The sequence below is a fragment of the Rutidosis leptorrhynchoides genome, unplaced genomic scaffold (assembly GCF_046630445.1).
Source record: "Rutidosis leptorrhynchoides isolate AG116_Rl617_1_P2 unplaced genomic scaffold, CSIRO_AGI_Rlap_v1 contig489, whole genome shotgun sequence".
Lineage (NCBI taxonomy): Eukaryota > Viridiplantae > Streptophyta > Magnoliopsida > Asterales > Asteraceae > Rutidosis > Rutidosis leptorrhynchoides.
The window spans coordinates 8,725-27,508 of NW_027266719.1; the positions used below are offsets into that span (position 1 = coordinate 8,725).

The 18,784-nt window shown below is 36.0% G+C and overlaps 4 protein-coding genes across 4 annotated transcripts; 2 read left to right on the plus strand and 2 right to left on the minus strand.

Moving 5' to 3' along the window:
- Positions 1–268: 268 nt before the first annotated feature.
- Positions 269–6,236, plus strand: LOC139883998 (pentatricopeptide repeat-containing protein At1g80270, mitochondrial-like). The gene is made up of 6 exons (XM_071868084.1): positions 269–439; positions 1,477–1,593; positions 2,592–2,685; positions 3,119–3,155; positions 4,268–4,889; positions 4,989–6,236. The coding sequence occupies exons 1-6, from the start codon at positions 269–271 to the stop codon at positions 6,234–6,236; spliced, it is 2,289 nt and encodes a 762-aa protein (XP_071724185.1).
- Positions 6,237–6,685: 449 nt separating this feature from the next.
- On the plus strand, positions 6,686–8,748 carry LOC139884005 (uncharacterized). The gene is made up of 6 exons (XM_071868091.1): positions 6,686–6,757; positions 6,973–7,114; positions 7,339–7,565; positions 7,704–7,960; position 8,115; positions 8,443–8,748. Exons 1-6 carry the CDS (start codon positions 6,716–6,718, stop codon positions 8,746–8,748), a joined length of 975 nt encoding a protein of 324 aa, XP_071724192.1. The 5' UTR covers positions 6,686–6,715.
- Positions 8,749–9,399: 651 nt separating this feature from the next.
- LOC139884000 (cyclin-dependent kinase F-4-like) lies at positions 9,400–10,387 on the minus strand. The gene is made up of 2 exons (XM_071868085.1): positions 10,305–10,387; positions 9,400–10,072 (listed from the first exon to the last, which is right to left on the minus strand). The coding sequence occupies exons 1-2, from the start codon at positions 10,385–10,387 to the stop codon at positions 9,400–9,402; spliced, it is 756 nt and encodes a 251-aa protein (XP_071724186.1).
- Positions 10,388–10,896: 509 nt separating this feature from the next.
- On the minus strand, positions 10,897–16,283 carry LOC139884001 (microtubule-associated protein 70-1-like). Its single transcript, XM_071868086.1, has 12 exons — positions 16,061–16,283; positions 14,973–15,058; positions 14,705–14,770; positions 14,433–14,603; positions 14,137–14,307; positions 13,803–13,958; positions 13,535–13,681; positions 13,372–13,443; positions 12,831–13,286; positions 12,567–12,748; positions 11,253–11,311; positions 10,897–10,994 (listed from the first exon to the last, which is right to left on the minus strand). The coding sequence occupies exons 1-12, from the start codon at positions 16,281–16,283 to the stop codon at positions 10,897–10,899; spliced, it is 1,887 nt and encodes a 628-aa protein (XP_071724187.1).
- Between the last annotated feature and the right edge of the window lie 2,501 nt (positions 16,284–18,784).

Here is an 18,784-nt window from a genome sequence, read left to right on the forward strand (position 1 = left end):
CGATTTTATTATTAAACAATTATTATGCCCTTTTAATTTTAACGTATTTACGAAAAATGTGGACGTGAATCCTTCGGTCGACTAATATGTCAAAGGTTAAATTTGTCTTTTCAAGAATTAAAATCGGTTCTTTCGGTTTATTTCGGTTCAATTCAGTTTGATTCAATCTCCGAAGGATTCACGTCAACATTTTCGTAAATACGTTTAAATTAAAAGGGCATAATAGTCTTTTAACAATAAAATCGATTTTATCCTCTCTGCTATAAACATGACTGAACCAAATCCGTTCAGTCATAATCTTCTTCTTCCTCCTTCGAACGACGGCGATTCTCTCCTGTTCGTCTCCTTTGCTCGTCGTCAATCCGGACGATTCCGGCGGCGGCAGACGCCGTGCCATATACCAATCGACTCGTCTCATCACAAGGATCATGAATATAAGGTTAGTTTTCGTCAATTTTTCTCCGTTAGTCATTAATTTCGATTTTAAGTCACGGTAAAGATTTTTATAAAACTTTGAATTATCGTCTGATCTCTTAGTATGTTGTTCAATGGTGTTTGGGGATGGTTTTGATGAAGAAATTCTTGGATTTTGAGTTTTCGACAGTGATTAATTAGGGAGAAACTCGCCGGAGATGGTTTTGATTGTTGTGAAACTCGCTAGAGATGGTTGAAGCTATGACCGGGAATGGCAAATCCGGTTTTAGCTAAGACCGATATTCCCATTGCTGGTCGTCCTTTACCCGGAATTCTTAATTCCAGTCGTCCTTTAACCGGATTTTTGAATCCGGTCATACCATCAACCGCATTTCACATTTCCGGTTTTAGCTTAAACCGTGTTTCCCATTTCCGGTTTTCATGTTTAATTACTACACTAAACCAAATTAGTAAACTTCGTTTCCGAGAAGCATCCAAAATGTTCACCTCTCTCCGCTACAGTACACAAAAGTACTGTACCCTTAATTGGAGTTGTTACTTGTGCCTGGAAAATCCAGTAAATGATTCAACTGTGTTGTTTTGGTTTGTATGCATGTCTATGCAACTTCACTTAATAAATGACATAAACCTGAATCACAGAAGCTACTGGAAGTATACATCATTGATTATCCAGTATTTTTTACTTTATTTAATTTATTTATGACCTAAGAGTAGATGGTGAAGTTCAGATGGTTGTCCGAAAGGCGATGAACAATATGTTGTTTTCGATCAATACATGGTATAATTTTTGATGTGCCATTTTATAGTGAAACTCTGAAAAATTGTTTACGGTTTTGAAAGCCGAGTGACCACAAGAGAGACATCGGAGCAGCACAAATTGGGTAAAAGCATAAAAAATTCCTTCTCTCACTTGGTTTCCGTTGAATGCATAGTTACAGAGGTTAGTGAAGAAAGCTTGAGATGATTCTTAGGAGTCATATATTTTCCTACTTCTTCATGCTCATGTAAAAAATAAGTTTACATATCTTGGGTGTTTTGCAGGCGGTAGATAATTCTAAGAAACTTGAGGAGGAAGTCATTAGAGTTGAGAAAAGACAGAGATTAAATACAATTGCTTTCTTTTTCTTTCATATTCTTTTTCTAAGCTTCAATTCACGGGTTAGAGTTTATTGAATTGTTTTGCACTAACATTTGGTATGGGTTGTACACTGTGAATGTTATTTTCCATAAAACTCATCTCTTTTGAAATTGGTCGTTTCTATATTAGTAGCTCCTTTCGGAATTCTTTTGTCTCCAAGGTTTAGATGATCTGTTCAAATGACATGGAGCATCAACATGAGAGACGCAATAAAGAGGAATTAATCTCTCCAGTTATGTTTGCTTTCATTACAAACTACATTCTTTTCAAATACTTGAAGTGGTGGCCTTCCTTATTGTTTTCATTTTTTACTCTTTCATCGATGCTTTGTAAACATATCGGATGGTAAACGTTCAACTTCTACCTAACTGGTGACTAATTACAGATTTTTATCTTTGATTCTGTGGCTGACTATCCAATTCCCTCGGTGTCGGTTGATGACTTTCGATCATGTTCGTCACACTGCTTAAGTAATTGAATATTGTAAGTATGCTCTGCAACTCTTCACAGGCTCCGCAATTACTTTCTTCATGTTGAATTCATTGTGAAAGACTAATTAATGGTTAGTTCCTCCTTAGTTGTTCTCTGTTTGAAAGAGCTGTAATGAAGGAAATGCAGAAACTGTACTTTTTGTAGGCGACCTGGTAATTTAGCAAGCCAAAAATTCTATTCAGCATTTGTTAATTGTTAGTTATTTCAATAATTTGAGCCACAAGAATGTTAATCTATTTCATCTTCATTTGCAGGCATTAAGTTGTTAATTGTAAAAGTTAGTTTCTGTTGATGGAATAAGGTAAGTTGGAAAGACGATCAGAAACGCTTCTGGCCTACAAATGCTCCCCTTGAAGACATTTGACCCTGTTTGTCGATGAGAAACGTGCAGGTCTTAAATGACTAATGGATTCTGGCTGGGTATGTGTGAAATTTGAAATGACTCTTCCGCCTTATGTTGATTTAATTTCCTTCAAAGTATTCTATAGCTTCACAATGTACATGTTATGTCAATGTACTAATGCAGGAGCCATTAATTGGGGTGTACTCCATTGGGTCAGTTTCTTTCACTCCTCATTACTTCTACTTGAGTTTTTCTTCTCCGCACCTCGCTAGGAAAGGTATGCATTATACGATGCAAAATCTTTCACATTTTTATTTCGTTTAAGTTGTACAACATTAATTCAATTTGCGAATACACTCATAGCTGGCTTCTTCTGTGGATGTTTGTTTGATATCCGTTTTGTTTATACATCCCACTTTTCGTTTTCGATATTTCGAAGAAGTATTTTCCTGCTGGAATTTTCTGATTGATCAAGCTTACATCCTTTACTCTTTGAACTTGGCTTGAGGTGTTTTAGTGAAATAGGGTCATGTTTCAAATTTTTTATACAACTATAGCTCTAATTTTAACTTCTATTATATGGTGGCATTCTATTTTTCTCATTTTTCTATCTTTATATTTAGTACATTCTCTAATATAGGTTTCTCAAGGACCGTCTACTTCTCTGATATTGATCCATGTTATTGTGGTTTACCTATTGTGGTTTACAGGTGGAAGCAGCTTTCCTAAAGGGGAGGTTTCTATAGTGTGCGTTAAGCTAAGAACCTATATAAGTCTTTCGTTTTCTTTATGAAAGAAATTCATGTAAAGAGATGGTGAAAGCTCCCTAACCAGACAACTCTGAGGCTTTCTTATGCTATGACTGCTATATATATATATATATATAATATAGTCATGCTTCATATCATCTTTTTTGAGAAAAGAAAGTAGTATATTCGAGGTAAATTTCTACTGCTATTACGAAAAAGAGCTTTTAAGTTCAATATTTCATTGAATACCTACTGATAAAAAACATCCCTAAGTGCCGTAGTATAACAAAGAGTCACCCAAACTTTCATTTCTAATTGACCATTTTTTTGTTTTGAACTACTTAACATACCGACTACTGTCTTATATTTATAGATTATGATGAACTTTGTCTACTTATATTCCTTTTTTATAGTTTGATAAAATCGCTTCTAAAATTAACAAGTTGCAATATCAATCAAAATCCCGTAGCTAAAGCAATATCAATTAAAATCCCTGGCATCCTCTAGTAATTTTAATTTGCTGACCAGCGTCATACATGAAGTAGGCTAAATTTTAAAATCATAACATTTTGAGGTCTTATTGTACATTTTTCAAAACTATAAGGGCTTATGAAGCAATATTTTGCACGCTAAGTCCCTCGTAAGAAGCCGAAACCTCTTCAAAGGGTTTATATTATTATAGGGTTTAACAGAGAGAGAGAGCGATAGTTGTAGTTGTGTGCACACTGCCAAAATCAACCATTTCCTCGTTACTTTGCAATTTACCATGTGGGCTCTTCGTCGAGTTTCTCATTCTCTCAGGTATTCTCTCTCTCTCTGAGATTATGTTGTAGCTTTGATACTATCGGAAATGGAAAATGGTTTTGATTTGTTATTGCTGGGTGTTATTGACTGCATCTTTTGATTAATTGAATGTATGGGTGACGAATACCGATCCATATTTTTGAAAGATGGGTGTCGTTTAATCGGAACCTGTTTTTCGAGTCTTCACATTCAATGGCCGATTGTTTCTCTCATTCTTGTTAAATGTCACTTGCTTCGCTACTGTTCGTTAATCTAGATAATAAAACAAGTTTTTAACCAGTTGTGTCCTACTTACTGAATTTTTAGGTATCAGGGACTGAGAATTGGAATTTTTCGTGCCTCTTCTGCAACATCTGAAAGTGTACGCGGCTATTTGGGTGGTAACAGCAAGAGCATTGTCGAGTCTCCTCCAGTTAAATGCGATAGATGTCTATCTTATCACGCTGGAAATGGTTGCCCGAAACATGGTTTTTCAAAATGTTATCTTTCTTCACGAGCTGGTGCAAACAGGAGTGACGATGATTGTGAAGATGACGATTCCGAAGATGACCCGTTTTCCGAACTCGAGACAGCGGCTAGTTCTGATTCTGAGTCCAGACCAGTGAGCAAGGAGAGTGGAGGCAAATCAGTTGAATTGGACAAATCAGTCTCTGAACCAGAACTCTCTGAGGGAGAAGACGGTGACGTTGGAGAACCTTCCGAAGTTGATTTGGACTTATTGGATGGTGAACCAGATTCTGGTAACAAAAAATCACACAGTAAGAATGAACCCTCAGCATTATTCAACGCAATTGTGGCGGCTCCCGGACAGTCTATTTCTGGTGCTCTTAACAAGTGGGTAGAAGATGGAAAAGATCTAGGTCGGGATGCTATCCATGGAGCGATGCTAAATCTTCGTAAACGTAGAATGTACGGCAGGGCATTGCAGGTATCCTTTTATATTTTGGCTGTTCAATATTTGTATTTTATTTTATTTTAAAAAAAATTCGTTGGTTTGTGGATTTTTATCTTCCATTGTGTACTGCAGCTCTCTGAATGGTTGGAAAGGAACAACCGACTGGACTTTGTTGAGAAGGACTATGCTTCTCGGCTTGATTTAATAGCAAAAGTTCATGGTCTACATAAGGCTGAGTCTTACATTGAGAAAATTCCGAAATCCTGTAGGGGTGAAGTAATTTACAGAACCTTGCTGGCGAACTGCTCTGTCACCAATAATGTCAAGAAAGCGGAGGAGGTGTTTAACAAAATGAGAGAATTAGGATTCCCTATAACTACTTTCGCTTGCAACCAGCTGCTCATCCTCTACAAAAGGTTTGACAAGAAGAAAATAGGCGATATTATGTTGTTGATGGAGAAAGAAGATGTGAAGCGGTCTTTGCTTACTTACAGACTCTTGATAGACAACAGAGGCCAATCCAATGACATAAGTGGGATGGATGAAGTTTACGAGATCATGAAGGAGGAAGGGATCAAACCCGACACCGACATACAGGCAATCATGGCTAGGCACTATATTACTAGTGGCCTTAAAGAAAAAGCTGAAGCTATCTTAAAAGAAATGGAAGGAGGAAACCTAAAAGCGCATCGATGGGCATGTAGGGCTTTGCTTCCGATTTACGCCGAGCTAGGAAAACCCGATGAGGTCCGGAGGGTTTGGGAAGTGTGCGAGTCGAATCCGCGACTGGAAGAATGCATGGCTGCGATCGAAGCATGGGGAAAACTGAAAGATATCAATGAAGCTGAAGCGGTTTTTAACAAAATGCTGAATTACTGGAAACGGCCATCTTCAAAGCATTATAGTGCACTCTTGAAAGTTTACGCAAATCATAAGATGCTGAACAAGGGGGTTGAGCTGGTCAAACAAATGGCCGATAAAGGGTGCACGATCGGGCCATTGATCTGGGATGCACTCGTGAAGCTCCATGTCGAATCCGGCGAAGTCGAGAAGGCAGACAGTATCTTGCAGAAAGCCACTCAGAATAACCATATAAAACCCATGTTTACTTCTTACATGGCTATAATGGATCAGTACTCGAAAAGGGGAGATATCCATAACTCGGAGAAGATTTTCCACAGGATGAGACAAGCTGGGTACATGGCACGTATTCGTCCGTTCCAGGCATTGCTGAATGCTTACATCAATGCTAAAGCTCCAGCTTATGGATTCCGGGAGAGGATGAAAGCTGAGAATGTATTCCCGACCAAGTCAGTGGCAGCTGATCTTGCAAAGGTCGATGCGTTCAGGAAGACAGCAGTCTCGGATTTACTGGACTGAAATTCCTAGTTTTTTCTTATTTATTACTTTCCAGCTTTAAATTATTTACTACTATCATGCATAGCTTTGTCATCAAACCATCTTGTATTCGAACTTCAGTTTTTTTGGCTATGTAGGAAATTATTTACTACTATATGTTGATGGGTTTGATACTGATTTTAATTTCATTATCATCTCACCAGAGCCAATGATTTGAGATACTCGGTAAAAAATTATTTACTGACGAGGGATAAAATGCAACTGTAACTGATAAAATTAAAAAATGAGTAACTGATTACTGATTACATGTCTTTATGGGACCGATTAAAGTCCATCAGCACACACTGCTTCTACCAAATTTAGTTTCACAACACATCAATATCAATCTTCAAACTTGTCCAAATTTTCTATACAGTCCTGACAACAACTACAAGAAGACTACTTTATCATCATCAAGGTTTAAGTCGTTGAGGGTGAAAGCTATTGCTGCTCAGTCAACCATGGTTAAAGCAATAAGGGTTCATGAACTGGGAGGTCCTGAGGTATTTAATATCTTATTAAGTTTCAATCTTTTTCAAGTTTTGTCTTATGGGTCTTGTTGGATTTTACTATCAAACAATCTGATTGATGTGGGGTTTTTGATTTTTAAAATGGGTCCTTGAAATGAATGAATTTGATCATCTAAACGTCATCAAGTTTTATAGTATTAACGATCATGTGGTTAGATTCACTTAATTTAGATTCATAACAATGGTAGGTGCTCAAGTGGGAAGATGTTGAGATTGGGGAGCCGCAAGACGGTGAGATTCGTGTGAAGAACAAGGCAATTGGTCTCAATTTCATTGATATTTATTTTCGGAAAGGGGTTTATAAGGCTGCTAGTTTTCCCTTTACTCCAGGTTTGTCCTTATGGCTCACAGATGATCAACTTTTCTTTTGACAATGATAGTGCATATGTGCTCTGTAATGGGCAGATCAGCAGATGGAAAAGAAGGTTGTAAAATTTCTGGAAACGATTGCCTAGGAAAACTTATCTTGACTTTTTACTTGGGTCACTGTCTAACAAAAATACCTGGGAAATGAATTATTCTTTCAAAATTTCTGGAACCCTTTTTTTTTTCAGGGATGGAGGCTGTGGGTGATGTGGTTGCGGTGGGCCCTGGATTGACTGGCCGGAAAGTCGGTGATATCGTGGCGTATGCTGGGAATCCAATGGGATCTTATGCTGAAGAGCAGATTCTTCGGGCGGAAGTAGTTGTACCTGTTCCTCCCTCCATTGATCCTATTATCGCAGCATCCGTCATCCTTAAAGGCATGACTGCTCATGGTTTAGTTCGCCGTTGCTTTAAGGTAGCCATAAAACTTTCTCTGCCAAGTCGTGGACTCTTTATACATTTACCAGCCTATTATAGAAGTATCTAAAACCAAAGAGCTTATCTTAATTTCAAATTTAGAAAATGAGATTCCATAGAAAATCTATTATGACAGGTTGAAAAGGGGCATACAGTCCTTGTTCATGCAGCAGCTGGTGGAGTCGGATCTTTACCTTGCCAATGGGCAAATGCACTTGGCGCCACTGTAATCGGTACAGTCTCAACCAAAGAGAAGGCGGTTAATGCCAAGGAGGATGGATGTCATCATGTCTTAATATATAAGGAAGAGGATTTTGTTACTCGTGTGAATGAGATAACATCAGGCAAGGGTGTCGACGTCGTCTACGATTCCGTTGGAAGAGACACTTTCAAGTAAGCTGCTTTTGCTTGCTATATGGAGACTTTGTGCATAAATAATACTTCCGTTTTGTGCTATATAAGAAGTTACTTGAAATTGTCTGTAAAATAATTTTCGTTCTTAGAGGTTTTGATGTGAGTGCAATTTTTTAAATTTACCAATGTTAAGAGTATATAAGCTCTTGAACTCGTTAACTGAACTTATCTACAGTTGACACTGAGGCCCTTTGAACTATTCTAAAGTCTACAACTGGGACCTTGAACTAACCAACAGTACATATATATGGGACCCTAATCTATGAAATCGTGATAGATATAAGAGCCGAAACTCGTGAAATATTAGAGCTGAAGCTCTTCAAGTCAATACCTTAAAAAACATGTGTTAGCTTCCTCGATCCAAAACTGAGATTTTTTCGTCCTGCATTGTAACAGCTTCTGGTTTATTGTCTTTTAAAAATTCTTTCTAACCGGTCACTTATTATTATTATGATACCAAGGGATCATTGGATTGCTTGAAGATGCGTGGATACATGGTGAGTTTCGGGCAGTCATCTGGTACACCCGATCCTATTCCGACGTCGGCTCTCGTGGCAAAGTCCTTGTTCCTAACAAGGCCAAGCATGATGCATTACAATACAACTAGGGACGAGCTTCTGGAATCTGCTGGAGAGGTATTCTCCAATGTCGCATTGGGAGTGCTCAGAGCTCGAGTAAACCATACCTACCATCTTTCAGAAGCATCACGTGCTCATGCAGATATGGAGAGCAGGAAAACATCTGGTTCTGTTGTCTTATTACCATAATAACCTTGGAATCTTGTCGGACATGGTTTTTTATTGTGTTCGTATGTGTGAAATATGATGCGTGGAATGGAATGGTTATGTTGCAACTGTTATGCAAGCAATAAAAACTGGGGGAATGAGCAGTTTGGTAAACATTATGTCTTTTTTTAACACTCTACTTTCTTTCCAAGTTTTGCATTATCAGTTGTCGTTCTTTTATTATTATTACTACTATTATTTTTGATTAATTCCTATTACAAACTACCACCAATCCATTTCATTTAGATGGAAGAAATGCCTAACCAATTGGATCATGTTTTTGTTGGCCATTCTATTATTTATTTATTTTTTTAAGATTCAGTTTTCATTCTGTTAGGATAAATTTTGAAGGAATAATGTGTGAAACTATTTAAAATCAAAATGAATTCCATTAGAATAAACATATGTTTCGTAAAATTTCGACAACTTCTTCAATGTTTTATGGGGAGCAAGTTTAAAGAATATGTTCCTAAAGCCTAGCTAACTTAATAACAATCTTAATTCAATTAAACATAAAACTTCACAGTGCTAGTTGTGAGAAAGAAGCTTGTAAGGGTAAATGCTGCTGCTTCCTTGTTCCGATAACCCCACAATCTCCTCTTACCGCTGGCGGTGGTATATGAATTTCACAGCTCAACAAGTCTTCGCCCACTTCCTCGTCAACCAATTTCTTCTTTCGAGGTTCGATGTTGCTCTGAATGTAGGAGCAAATCTTGTATAGTATCTACTAAGGAATGGATGTTGAAGTGCCTCTAACGCAGTCGGTCTCTTGCGTGGATTCCAAGAAAGAAGAGAGCCGATAAGATCGATGGCTTCTTCACTCGCCGATGGAATCATCTCACGGAAAGATTTCGCATTGCACTCTGGAAACTGGAAACCCTTGGCTTTGGCAAGCTCGATTCCTTCTGGCCATGTGTCCCTGCTCGGGCTGCCGATGACTTGGCATATACGTAGCATCTGATTATCCTCGCTCTGACCCGGAAACATGAGAGAAAGGTTAAACAGCTCGGCCATGATTACACCCATGGCCCACATGTCGACTTCCGGACCGCACGTGGTAGAATTAAGTAAAGCTTCGGGTGCCCTATACCATAAGGTCGTCTTAGCTCGATGAGTAATGCAATTAGTATGATGATCGGAATCTCGTGGTATGATCTCCCTTGCAAGTCCGAAATCGGCACTCTTGACGACGACCATATCTCGACTAATCAACAAGTTGCCTGATTTCGAGTCGCGGTGGATGAATCCGTATCGTGAATGTGTGAGAGGCCTAGAAATAGTTGAAAGCACCACTTTTTTATGTCGGCTTCGGAGAATGGATAAAATTCGTTATGTTCAATTATATTTGACAAGTCGCCGCCGTCCATGTATTCGAATACTAAATACAAGATTTTGTGTTCTTGGTCAAGAATTACATCCATGAGCTCTATAATATTTGGATTTTTAAGAGTCAACAGACATTTGACTTCTCCTAGGTTTAAACATTGATTCATCGTAGTCAACTCGGATATTGTTTCAATACTTTGATGGCCACAAACCGGCCTGACGACTTCTCCACACCTTGGTAAACTACTCCAAACAAACCCCTTCCCAATTCTTCTACGAACTCGTATTTCTCCATGCTCTCGATCGTAAAGTTGACAGAAAAAACTTAATGAAAACTTTATTAATGGAGAACAAACTTAAACTACTTATATAAATTTTTTCCTACAAATTCTAGTAAGTTTAGAATAGGTGTAGGCTTGCTTGCGACACAAGCCTCACTTAAATTATCTTCATATATAGTCCTCGACTTTTAACAAATGCTACTACTAACCAAGATATTAATCTCTGTAAACCTTTTAAATTTTTTATAATAGTCCCTAATTTTTAATAAATTTTTAATTGTCCTTATTATATATAATATATCAATAAAAAAACTCGTATTTTCCATGTATTGTTATCTTTAGCCGCAAGTAAGACTTGTCAGAGATAAAAGGCATTGAAAACATAATGAAAAGTATTAATTCTAATAAGTTTAGGAGTGTAGGTATATATATTGAAGAGGGATATATTGACATCATGTGTAAGTCTAAAATGACTTAGATCATAATCTTAACCGTCCATTTATCATTCAATCAAGTACTAAGATTAAATCATTAAACCACTTAACCTTATGTTGACTGTTGTTACTTCTGCGTTATCTCCTCCACTTCTCCTCAGGTTCTTTCCATTTTCTTTTTTTCTAGCTTCATCGCATATCCAGATAACTTAATCAATTAGATTTTGATTTCTGTAGTACTTTTTCGTTAGTAATAGATTTTATATTTTTAAGATCAAATCATAAATATCATAATCGGGTTTCTCCAATTCTCAATCTCATTATCGTTACAAACATCTTCTTGTGGCTGATAAGATACATTACACTTTTGGTACTGACCATGGGATGATTATGATTTTTACTGTAATTTTTTTGTACCAATTTAATATTTTTAAAGAATTGTAACCTGTGTTTCCAGTATTGAGTTTAAGAGGTTTATCACATGAAAAATCAATCGTGGTTAAGCTATATGACAAGGGGAAAAAAAAGTATGTGAGGGTGATACTAGGTTTGTGAGATCAATGAAAAAACAAATAGTTTTAATCTTGACTATTGATTGAATAAAAAATGAATGGTTAAGATTATGGTGTAATTCATTAGACCTACACATGGTGTTGATATATACCTCCTCATATATATTATCCAATAAATAAATAAATAAGGAAAAAAAGATTTTTTTTTTTTTAATCTTCACAATTTAATTATTTTGTATTCCGACATGAATTAGTCTCTACCCTATCTGTGATCTATGCAGTTTTAGGAAGAAACTTATTGAGCCGTGTTGTATTATAAAGTAGCTAGTAAATTTGCATGCTAGGAAGAGAAGCAAGTTTTTATAAGAAGACGATATTTTAATATAAATATTTGGCTTCAAAAAGTAGTAATATTTGGCTTCAAAAAGCGAATTAGCAATTTGCATAGCTTCAAAAAGTCATTAAGATGGTGTAAATTTTTGTGTTCAATTCAGTGTTTTTTTCCTCAATATTCTTGTAAAAGTGTTGAGATTAAAGTAACTCGTGATAACTAATGAGAAATCTATAATCAGAATTACTAAATTTGAGATATCGGAGATAATTAAATTTAGAGTAAACCACTCGGGATATCATATGTTTTGTTGTTCGATCTCTGCGAAAGAATGCTAACTTGTCTTAAAGATACTAATCAATTTAGGATGTGTATTTTTTTTGGTCCTAGTTGACCACCTTTCTTGACTGACCCTAATGAGATATGAGAGGTATAATATACTTGGAAGTACACTAAATCATCGAGATAATATATTGGAGATGATTATAAAATAATGAACGATATAAAGTATGCTTAGCATAATAAAAAATTTCCAACCTCAAATATGTATTTCATAACACACACTAACACTTGCATGCATTCAAGTATCATTTTAATCCAGTCAAGTACATGACACACTCCCTGCAAGCCTAGAGTCAGCACCCGTTAACAAATAGGATGGATCAACATAAAAGGATCGACAAAGGTAAACCAAACACCATAACCACTTTATTATGTATAGCCTCTCTTATCATATTTGTTTAGCCGCCATGTGTTGTATGTAATGTTTGCTATTGATTTCGTCTAATCCTGAAAATTTTTTTAGATACACGGATGACATATAGTTAGCTCGAAATGGTAGAAGAGCGCGTTTGAAGAGATAAAGCTAGAAATGTTAAGAACAACAAGAAAGTAATATATAAAAACAATTACGTACCTTGAATAGAGGAAATGAGACCCAGTTCTAGACGCACTTGTTCGCCTTGTCCTTTGATCAAGCTCCTTGCTGCTAACCCTCATTGCTGCAAACTCTTTTTCCATGGCTGCCATTTCTCTCCTCATTTTCTTCCCCTCAACTTCCATTGCTTTGTTCAACGTCTCAACCTTCTTTGCCAACATCTATACATTTAAAATTTGGATGCGTGTTAAGAACTTGAGAATTGGAAGTCATGTAGAGATGAAATAATCAAGTTCTAACAACCTCAATCGCATCATCTTTGTCCTTAAGGCTGAGATCCTTTTCATGGAAAGCTTTCCTAAGGGTTACAACTTCTTTCTGTAACATATCGTACAGAATTCCTGAAACGTAATCTTCCAAATCTGCTTCTTTCTGATGGTCCGGTTTACCATTTATAACAGACGTTGGGATTATGGTTTCCTCTTTCTCTGGTGCTTCTGTGATTAGCTTATCGTTATCCGGTGCCAAACTGCCTCCATCAAATGACGACCTCTTTGCATCCCTCGCTAATACTTTATTTGTCTTCTTTAACGCAAAGCCATTCACGAATGGTTTGGAGAAACTTTCAGCTCCACCGAGCGACTGCCGCCGCAGAGATCCGTTGTATATCGGGCTTTTCTTTTCAGATGCAGCATGGGAATTTTCATTAGACGATCTAAGCTTTTCCTCCATAACCTTGAACCGTAATATGTATTTTTCCTAAGAAATGCCAAAATTTTCATTTATATTGGAGAGTAAAATTGAACAAACAGAGATGACGTATTTAACAAGGAAGCTCCCTCACTTTCAATTGTGCTTCAGCTTTTGCGGCTCGATCAGCTACAGCAAGTTTATCCCTAAGTTTTTGAAGTTCTCCCTTATTGAGTCCAGGAGACGAACACAATAAGACATTAGTCTTTAAAATTTCAGTAAAATGTATTAAAATAGGGGCTTGATATTAAACTTGCCTGGAAATGTTTTCTTTCTTCAAGCCATTGTTTTACCGGCATAACTTTGTCATTGCCATCTTTCCACTCATTGGCAACTACTGTGGCTACCCTGTTTGCAGAAACTTTGGCACGAGCTACTTCGCATTCCAGAGTTTTTCTTTCCTCCTGAGGATTAATTGAAGTCAGAAGACAGAGTTTGGATATTCGAATGAACATGAACAAAGAAAGAAAATTCTAAATCCAGTTCTCGGCCTGTTAATGAAGTATATATAATTTTAGTGTTTACATTCATCTCTTGCACTTTTCGCTGGTAATCACGGACAGCATTAGCGGCAGCACCTCCGGCCAAAACCGCCTCCTCAAGCTCACGTACGGTTTGCATCAATTTCTCTACCTCAGCAACCTTTTGTCTATGCATTTTGTCAAGGATTCTGTTCTCCTCCTAGAAAATCAGACAGCACATCAATTCAATACATTAATTTTTATCCATCACTTGCTATGTTACTTGCTAAAAGATATTTCAGAGAAAGAAAAAAAAAAAAAAGGAAGAGCACATTCGAATTGAACCATGTATGGCACAAAAGCATCTTATTATATGAAAATTTGGGTGACAGAGAAACCTGGCATATTTCAATCTGCTTCATTAGATCCTGGTTTTTGTTCTGTAGATCATCAACAAATGCTGCTTTTGCCATAGCAAGTTGAACAGTTTTCTCAGCCTCAATTAGAGCAGCCTCCTTAGATTTCGTAAACCGATCAAGAGCTCTGTTATCCTCCTGCAACTTTGCTGCCTACTCATGCAAAAACCAGAAAAAAAAAACTATCATATTTGCATATTTCACTCAGTTATCGATGTCTAAAGTATTAAAATGTAAAAGGGAAATATAATTATTGGTAGGAAAATTTCAAGGCATACTTCCAGTTTGGCAAGCTTGAGCTCAGCTTCCAACGGAGTGATAATGGCTTCAATTGGAGGCATTTCATCATCATTCTGGGCAGCATGAACTCTTCTAAGTGTGGCTTCTGCTGCAAATTGTGCAGCCAAAGCTGCTTTTTTCTCTTCATTTGTCTTCTTAATCTCGAGATTCTTCAAACCAGAACATTAACATTTGTCAGCAAAAAGAAACTTCATATCTAAGGATCATAAAAGAACCATCCCTCATCAGGAAATAATCAAACTAGTAGTACCTTGCTTTCCAGAAGAGCTTCAGTTGCTTTAAGCTTTTCATCAACTTTATTTAACTCATCAGTTAGCTGACATTTAAACCAAAAGAAACATTGAGCCAGAGCTACCATGCACGCTACATATATTTCCTAAACGTCAAGTTTGAAAGCTAACTAAGAACACTCAAACTCTGGTTTTGAGCTGGCAAACATGTTATTTAAGATTCCTCAATACTAGCATTATTGAAGATAGGATTTAACCACAGAAAATGCTAACTTTCAGATACCATACCTCTTCAACGGCCTTTTCTTTGAGGCGTTCAGAATTTTTGAGGGATTTTATCTCTGCTTGGGCCTCTCCCAATTCCCTATCTTTATCTGCAAATATGAAAATACAAACGTTTAATCAAATAATCTGACCAGCCACAAATCATATGTACACACAAAAAATTACAGGAAATATACCAATGTAGTTCGACTCTAACTATGTAGTTACGAATTCTAACAAACCATGGATTTGTTATATGACCCTTAACAATACTAGCTTGGATGAACTTAAATTTTCTTGGGAAACTTTTACAATGAGAAGAAAGAAATATACTTGTTTCAGGAAAATTCTGCAAAATCCTTTATAAAGCCAGAAACTCATGTTTAGAAGCTGTTTTAAATTAAAGGAAAATGCTGAGCCGCGGCCACAAGGATATCATATGAGTCTATCAGAGCATTTTCTTTTTTTCAGTCTAGTCTAAGGAACCAATGTCTCGTTCTAAAAAATCATCCATGATCATCAAAGTAAATAGTTGAACTTTAAATAAAATGCAGTTCAATAAGAGAAACAGGGGAAACAATGCATGTTAGTGTTACTGGCTTACTGCCAATTCAATGAGTAAAATGTGCCTAACTTATCAACTACTCCTAATAAAAATATAGACACGAGGAAGCTTAATGCCAATTTAAACTCAGATAAAAAACACCCTATATTATTAATAGTTTTTAAGTTTTTACAGGTGTGATACAAATGTCATTTATCTTTATAAAGAGAGTAACTAAACAGTTGTGTGATCAGTAAGTAATGGTAACTAATACGTATTCAAATTAATGCCCAAATTGCATTCTTCAAGTACCAATACGACAAATGTATCACTGACTGACTGCTGTGCTTGTTTGTTTCTCGAGAATATCCTTCATTTTTTCCCAGAAAGAAGAGTAAAAGAGAACATGCATTCAAACAAGTTCTGTAGTTGAATTTTAATCAGTCATAGTCTAAAAGATACTACTCAAAAATGGATTTTTATTTCACACAAAACTTATCATTTTCAATTAAAAACTAATTTATTTTCCAGAAAAATAAAAGATTCTACTAGTAGTAATCAAACAGACCTCGGAGTTCGTTTTCGAGACGGTTGAGCTCGACGCGGACGGGGTTGGAGCCGTGAAGGAGAGTGATGACGTCATCGGCGTAACTAATTCCGTTGTTGTTGTTATTACAATTGCCGTTATTGTTCGGCTTGGGCTTTCGAGTCTTAAGGGAAGAAAACGACGTCGTCGGCTTTCCGGCCAGCTCAGCTGCTTCGCCGTTGGCCGTCGCAATGTAGCTCGCCATAGACACACAAAAAGAGAGAGAGAGATCTAATTTTTCATGTAAAAGTAACGAAAATCAATTGATCAAAAGAGAGAATCGTAGAGAGAGAGAGAGAGAGATTAGTGGAAGTAAAAATGGAAGGATTAGGAGGAGGAGGAGAGAGATGTTTTAGGCGGGTGCTATTTAAATGTGTTTAAGAGGAAGAGAGTATCTTATTTAATGCTAATGAAGGGAAAAGTGAATCGTGTGTGCTAGAGTATAGGCTAACAAAATGCAACTGCCATCTCCCTCCAATCATACCAGTTCGCTTTACATAACATTCTTATTCTAGGATGCCAAAATTTTGTACCCTTTGCTTCGTGGAAAAAAATCTCCCTAGCAATTTAATTTTGTGTCACACGAGCCTATCTATTTTTCTATATTTATTTTTCTTCCCACTAACATGAAGTGCGTCGAAAGAATATGTATTAACCTATCTATGAGTTAGACGATAAATTTTTATGTAATAATTTACGTTATCATTTAGAAATATATATTATTAATTGATGTTTGTTTATTTTTAAAAATTTATTTAAATAGTGAAAGATGAGATACACGTGATAAAATATGTTTGTATAATTAAGGTAGTATTATTTTTGTCCCGAAATTAATTGTCACAATATTTTGGTGGGATTAAAGTTATAATGATTGTTTGAATCAAACTACCTGTGGTACTAATCAGATACAGTTTTCATAATTTTTACGGTAATTAAGTGAGTTGGCTATTTTCGTCAAAACCATTAATACAGAAGATTTGATTCTTTCTTGAAGTACAAGTCTTATGAAAACTAGTAGCTGAAGAATCCTTACTGTGATCCGATTTGATTTGGATTAATTATAGATTTCCTATTCTATAAAGGAATCTTAATTAAATCCTAAAAAGAAAGTATTGTATTGATGAAAAGATTCTCATGGGATACAATTCATATTCTAAAAAAGAAGTGTTTTTCTATTCTGTGAAGAACTATGATTCTCCAAGATTGAGGGTTGCAAGTATAAAAGGACGATGACACTACAACCCTAGATACACGTCTTACAGCTATCAATTCTTCGAATAGTTTATTGGAGAAGGAGACGTTTTTCTTACTACACCATATTGTTCACGATCTGATTGACCTGTGTGTCCGTGAACTTTTAGAGGGTGATTGATCTTATTCGTGCACTAATCTAACTGCATCAGAGTTTGTCATTATAGTGCAAAGATCCTGTGGCGCTCGTAATCTGTGAGAAGGTTGCGAGAAAGTCCTTGTCCGTTTGACAAGGCACCTGGCACTTGTAATCCGTTTGGGGATTGCAAGAAAGTCCTTATCCGTTCGATAAGGCTGTTATGTAAGTCCTAATCCGATTGATTAGGCTGTTAGTGTAGACGAATGATCCACTTAATGAAATAGGAAGTAGATTATATATTTGCGAATTGTAATTCGAGTACTGTCCTATTGTTGCAAGAATAGTGGAATGTCGTTTACCACTGGGCGAGACCCCGCAGAGTAGGTGTATCCAAACTACGTGAACATATCCTGTGTTATTTACTTTCTGCACTGTTTTTATTATTCTGTGTTAACTTGCCACCGTTAGTACATGCGATAATTTGTCAAATATGTCAGAATACATTTCCAATAATTACTAAAAAAAAATACTTAAAATTACTCTCCAATAATTATTTTAAATATTAAAAAATATTACGATAAAAATATATTTGACTTTGAATAGAAGAGAAAAACTGAAAAATATTATAAAAAATATGAGATATTAATTATAGATAGTTAAAAATTAAAAGTATAACAACTAATCTTAACGAGGAGGGAATAAGTTTTTATCCAAGAATTTTTATACCTACACTATTTGGAACTTTTTTTTGTTATACTCGAAGAAGAAAAATATATTAGAAAATAGAAGAAGATGATGAAGGAAAGATAGTTCATGTTGATCTATTCATTGGCATGTTATGTAATTAAATTTTTGTACCTAATTGACTGAATTGATTGAAACTTGAAACAAGGTTGATTTATATTATTATTTTCGTTTTAAAATAGATACAAATTTTTATATATAATTTTTATTAAAAAATTTGCATCTATTTTGAGACAGAGGGAGTAATTAACTCGTTAGATTTTAGTGATCCACTCATTTTCCAGCCTCTAATTTATGTGATATGCTCGTCTAACTGTGACATCCCATGTATATTAGTATAACCACCTATAGTTAGCTCTACATTAATATGCTAATAAATTATGTCTACTTCTGTCTGCTTGAAAAACTAGTTACATGAGATATGAAAAAGGTTTATTTACATGTAAAGGTCCTTGAACTATCCCAAAAAATTAGACCTGGACGTTGTAAGTAATTAATTAACAGCACACACAAGTTTCTGTTTATTGATCCGTCCTCCATCTAGTACACGTCCCTAAACTATTGCATAAATTGGCTTATTCCACAATTATTTAAAACAATACAGTTCTTGTCATAAAATAAATATATTATAT

What these genes read in the sequence shown, in the direction of transcription:
- LOC139883998 (XM_071868084.1), top strand. Translation starts at nt 269, where the DNA reads ATGACTGAACCAAATCCGTTCAGTCATAATCTTCTTCTTCCTCCTTCG. An exon ending in ACAAGGATCATGAATATAAG is followed by an intron (nt 440 to 1,476) that starts GTTAGTTTTCGT and finishes GGTGTTTTGCAG; the next exon opens with GCGGTAGATAATTCTAAGAA. An exon ending in TCCGCACCTCGCTAGGAAAG is followed by an intron (nt 2,686 to 3,118) that starts GTATGCATTATA and finishes TGTGGTTTACAG; the next exon opens with GTGGAAGCAGCTTTCCTAAA.
- LOC139884005 (XM_071868091.1), top strand. Translation starts at nt 6,716, where the DNA reads ATGGTTAAAGCAATAAGGGTTCATGAACTGGGAGGTCCTGAG. An exon ending in TAGTTTTCCCTTTACTCCAG is followed by an intron (nt 7,115 to 7,338) that starts GTTTGTCCTTAT and finishes TTTTTTTTTCAG; the next exon opens with GGATGGAGGCTGTGGGTGAT. An exon ending in TAGTTCGCCGTTGCTTTAAG is followed by an intron (nt 7,566 to 7,703) that starts GTAGCCATAAAA and finishes CTATTATGACAG; the next exon opens with GTTGAAAAGGGGCATACAGT.
- LOC139884000 (XM_071868085.1), bottom strand. Translation starts at nt 10,387, where the DNA reads ATGGAGAAATACGAGTTCGTAGAAGAATTGGGAAGGGGTTTGTTTGGA. An exon ending in GTGGAGAAGTCGTCAGGCCG is followed by an intron (nt 10,073 to 10,304) that starts GTTTGTGGCCAT and finishes CATTCTCCGAAG; the next exon opens with CCGACATAAAAAAGTGGTGC.
- LOC139884001 (XM_071868086.1), bottom strand. Translation starts at nt 16,283, where the DNA reads ATGGCGAGCTACATTGCGACGGCCAACGGCGAAGCAGCTGAGCTGGCC. An exon ending in AAGCTCTTCTGGAAAGCAAG is followed by an intron (nt 14,604 to 14,704) that starts GTACTACTAGTT and finishes TCTGGTTTGAAG; the next exon opens with AATCTCGAGATTAAGAAGAC. An exon ending in AAGCTGAAGCACAATTGAAA is followed by an intron (nt 13,287 to 13,371) that starts GTGAGGGAGCTT and finishes GGCATTTCTTAG; the next exon opens with GAAAAATACATATTACGGTT.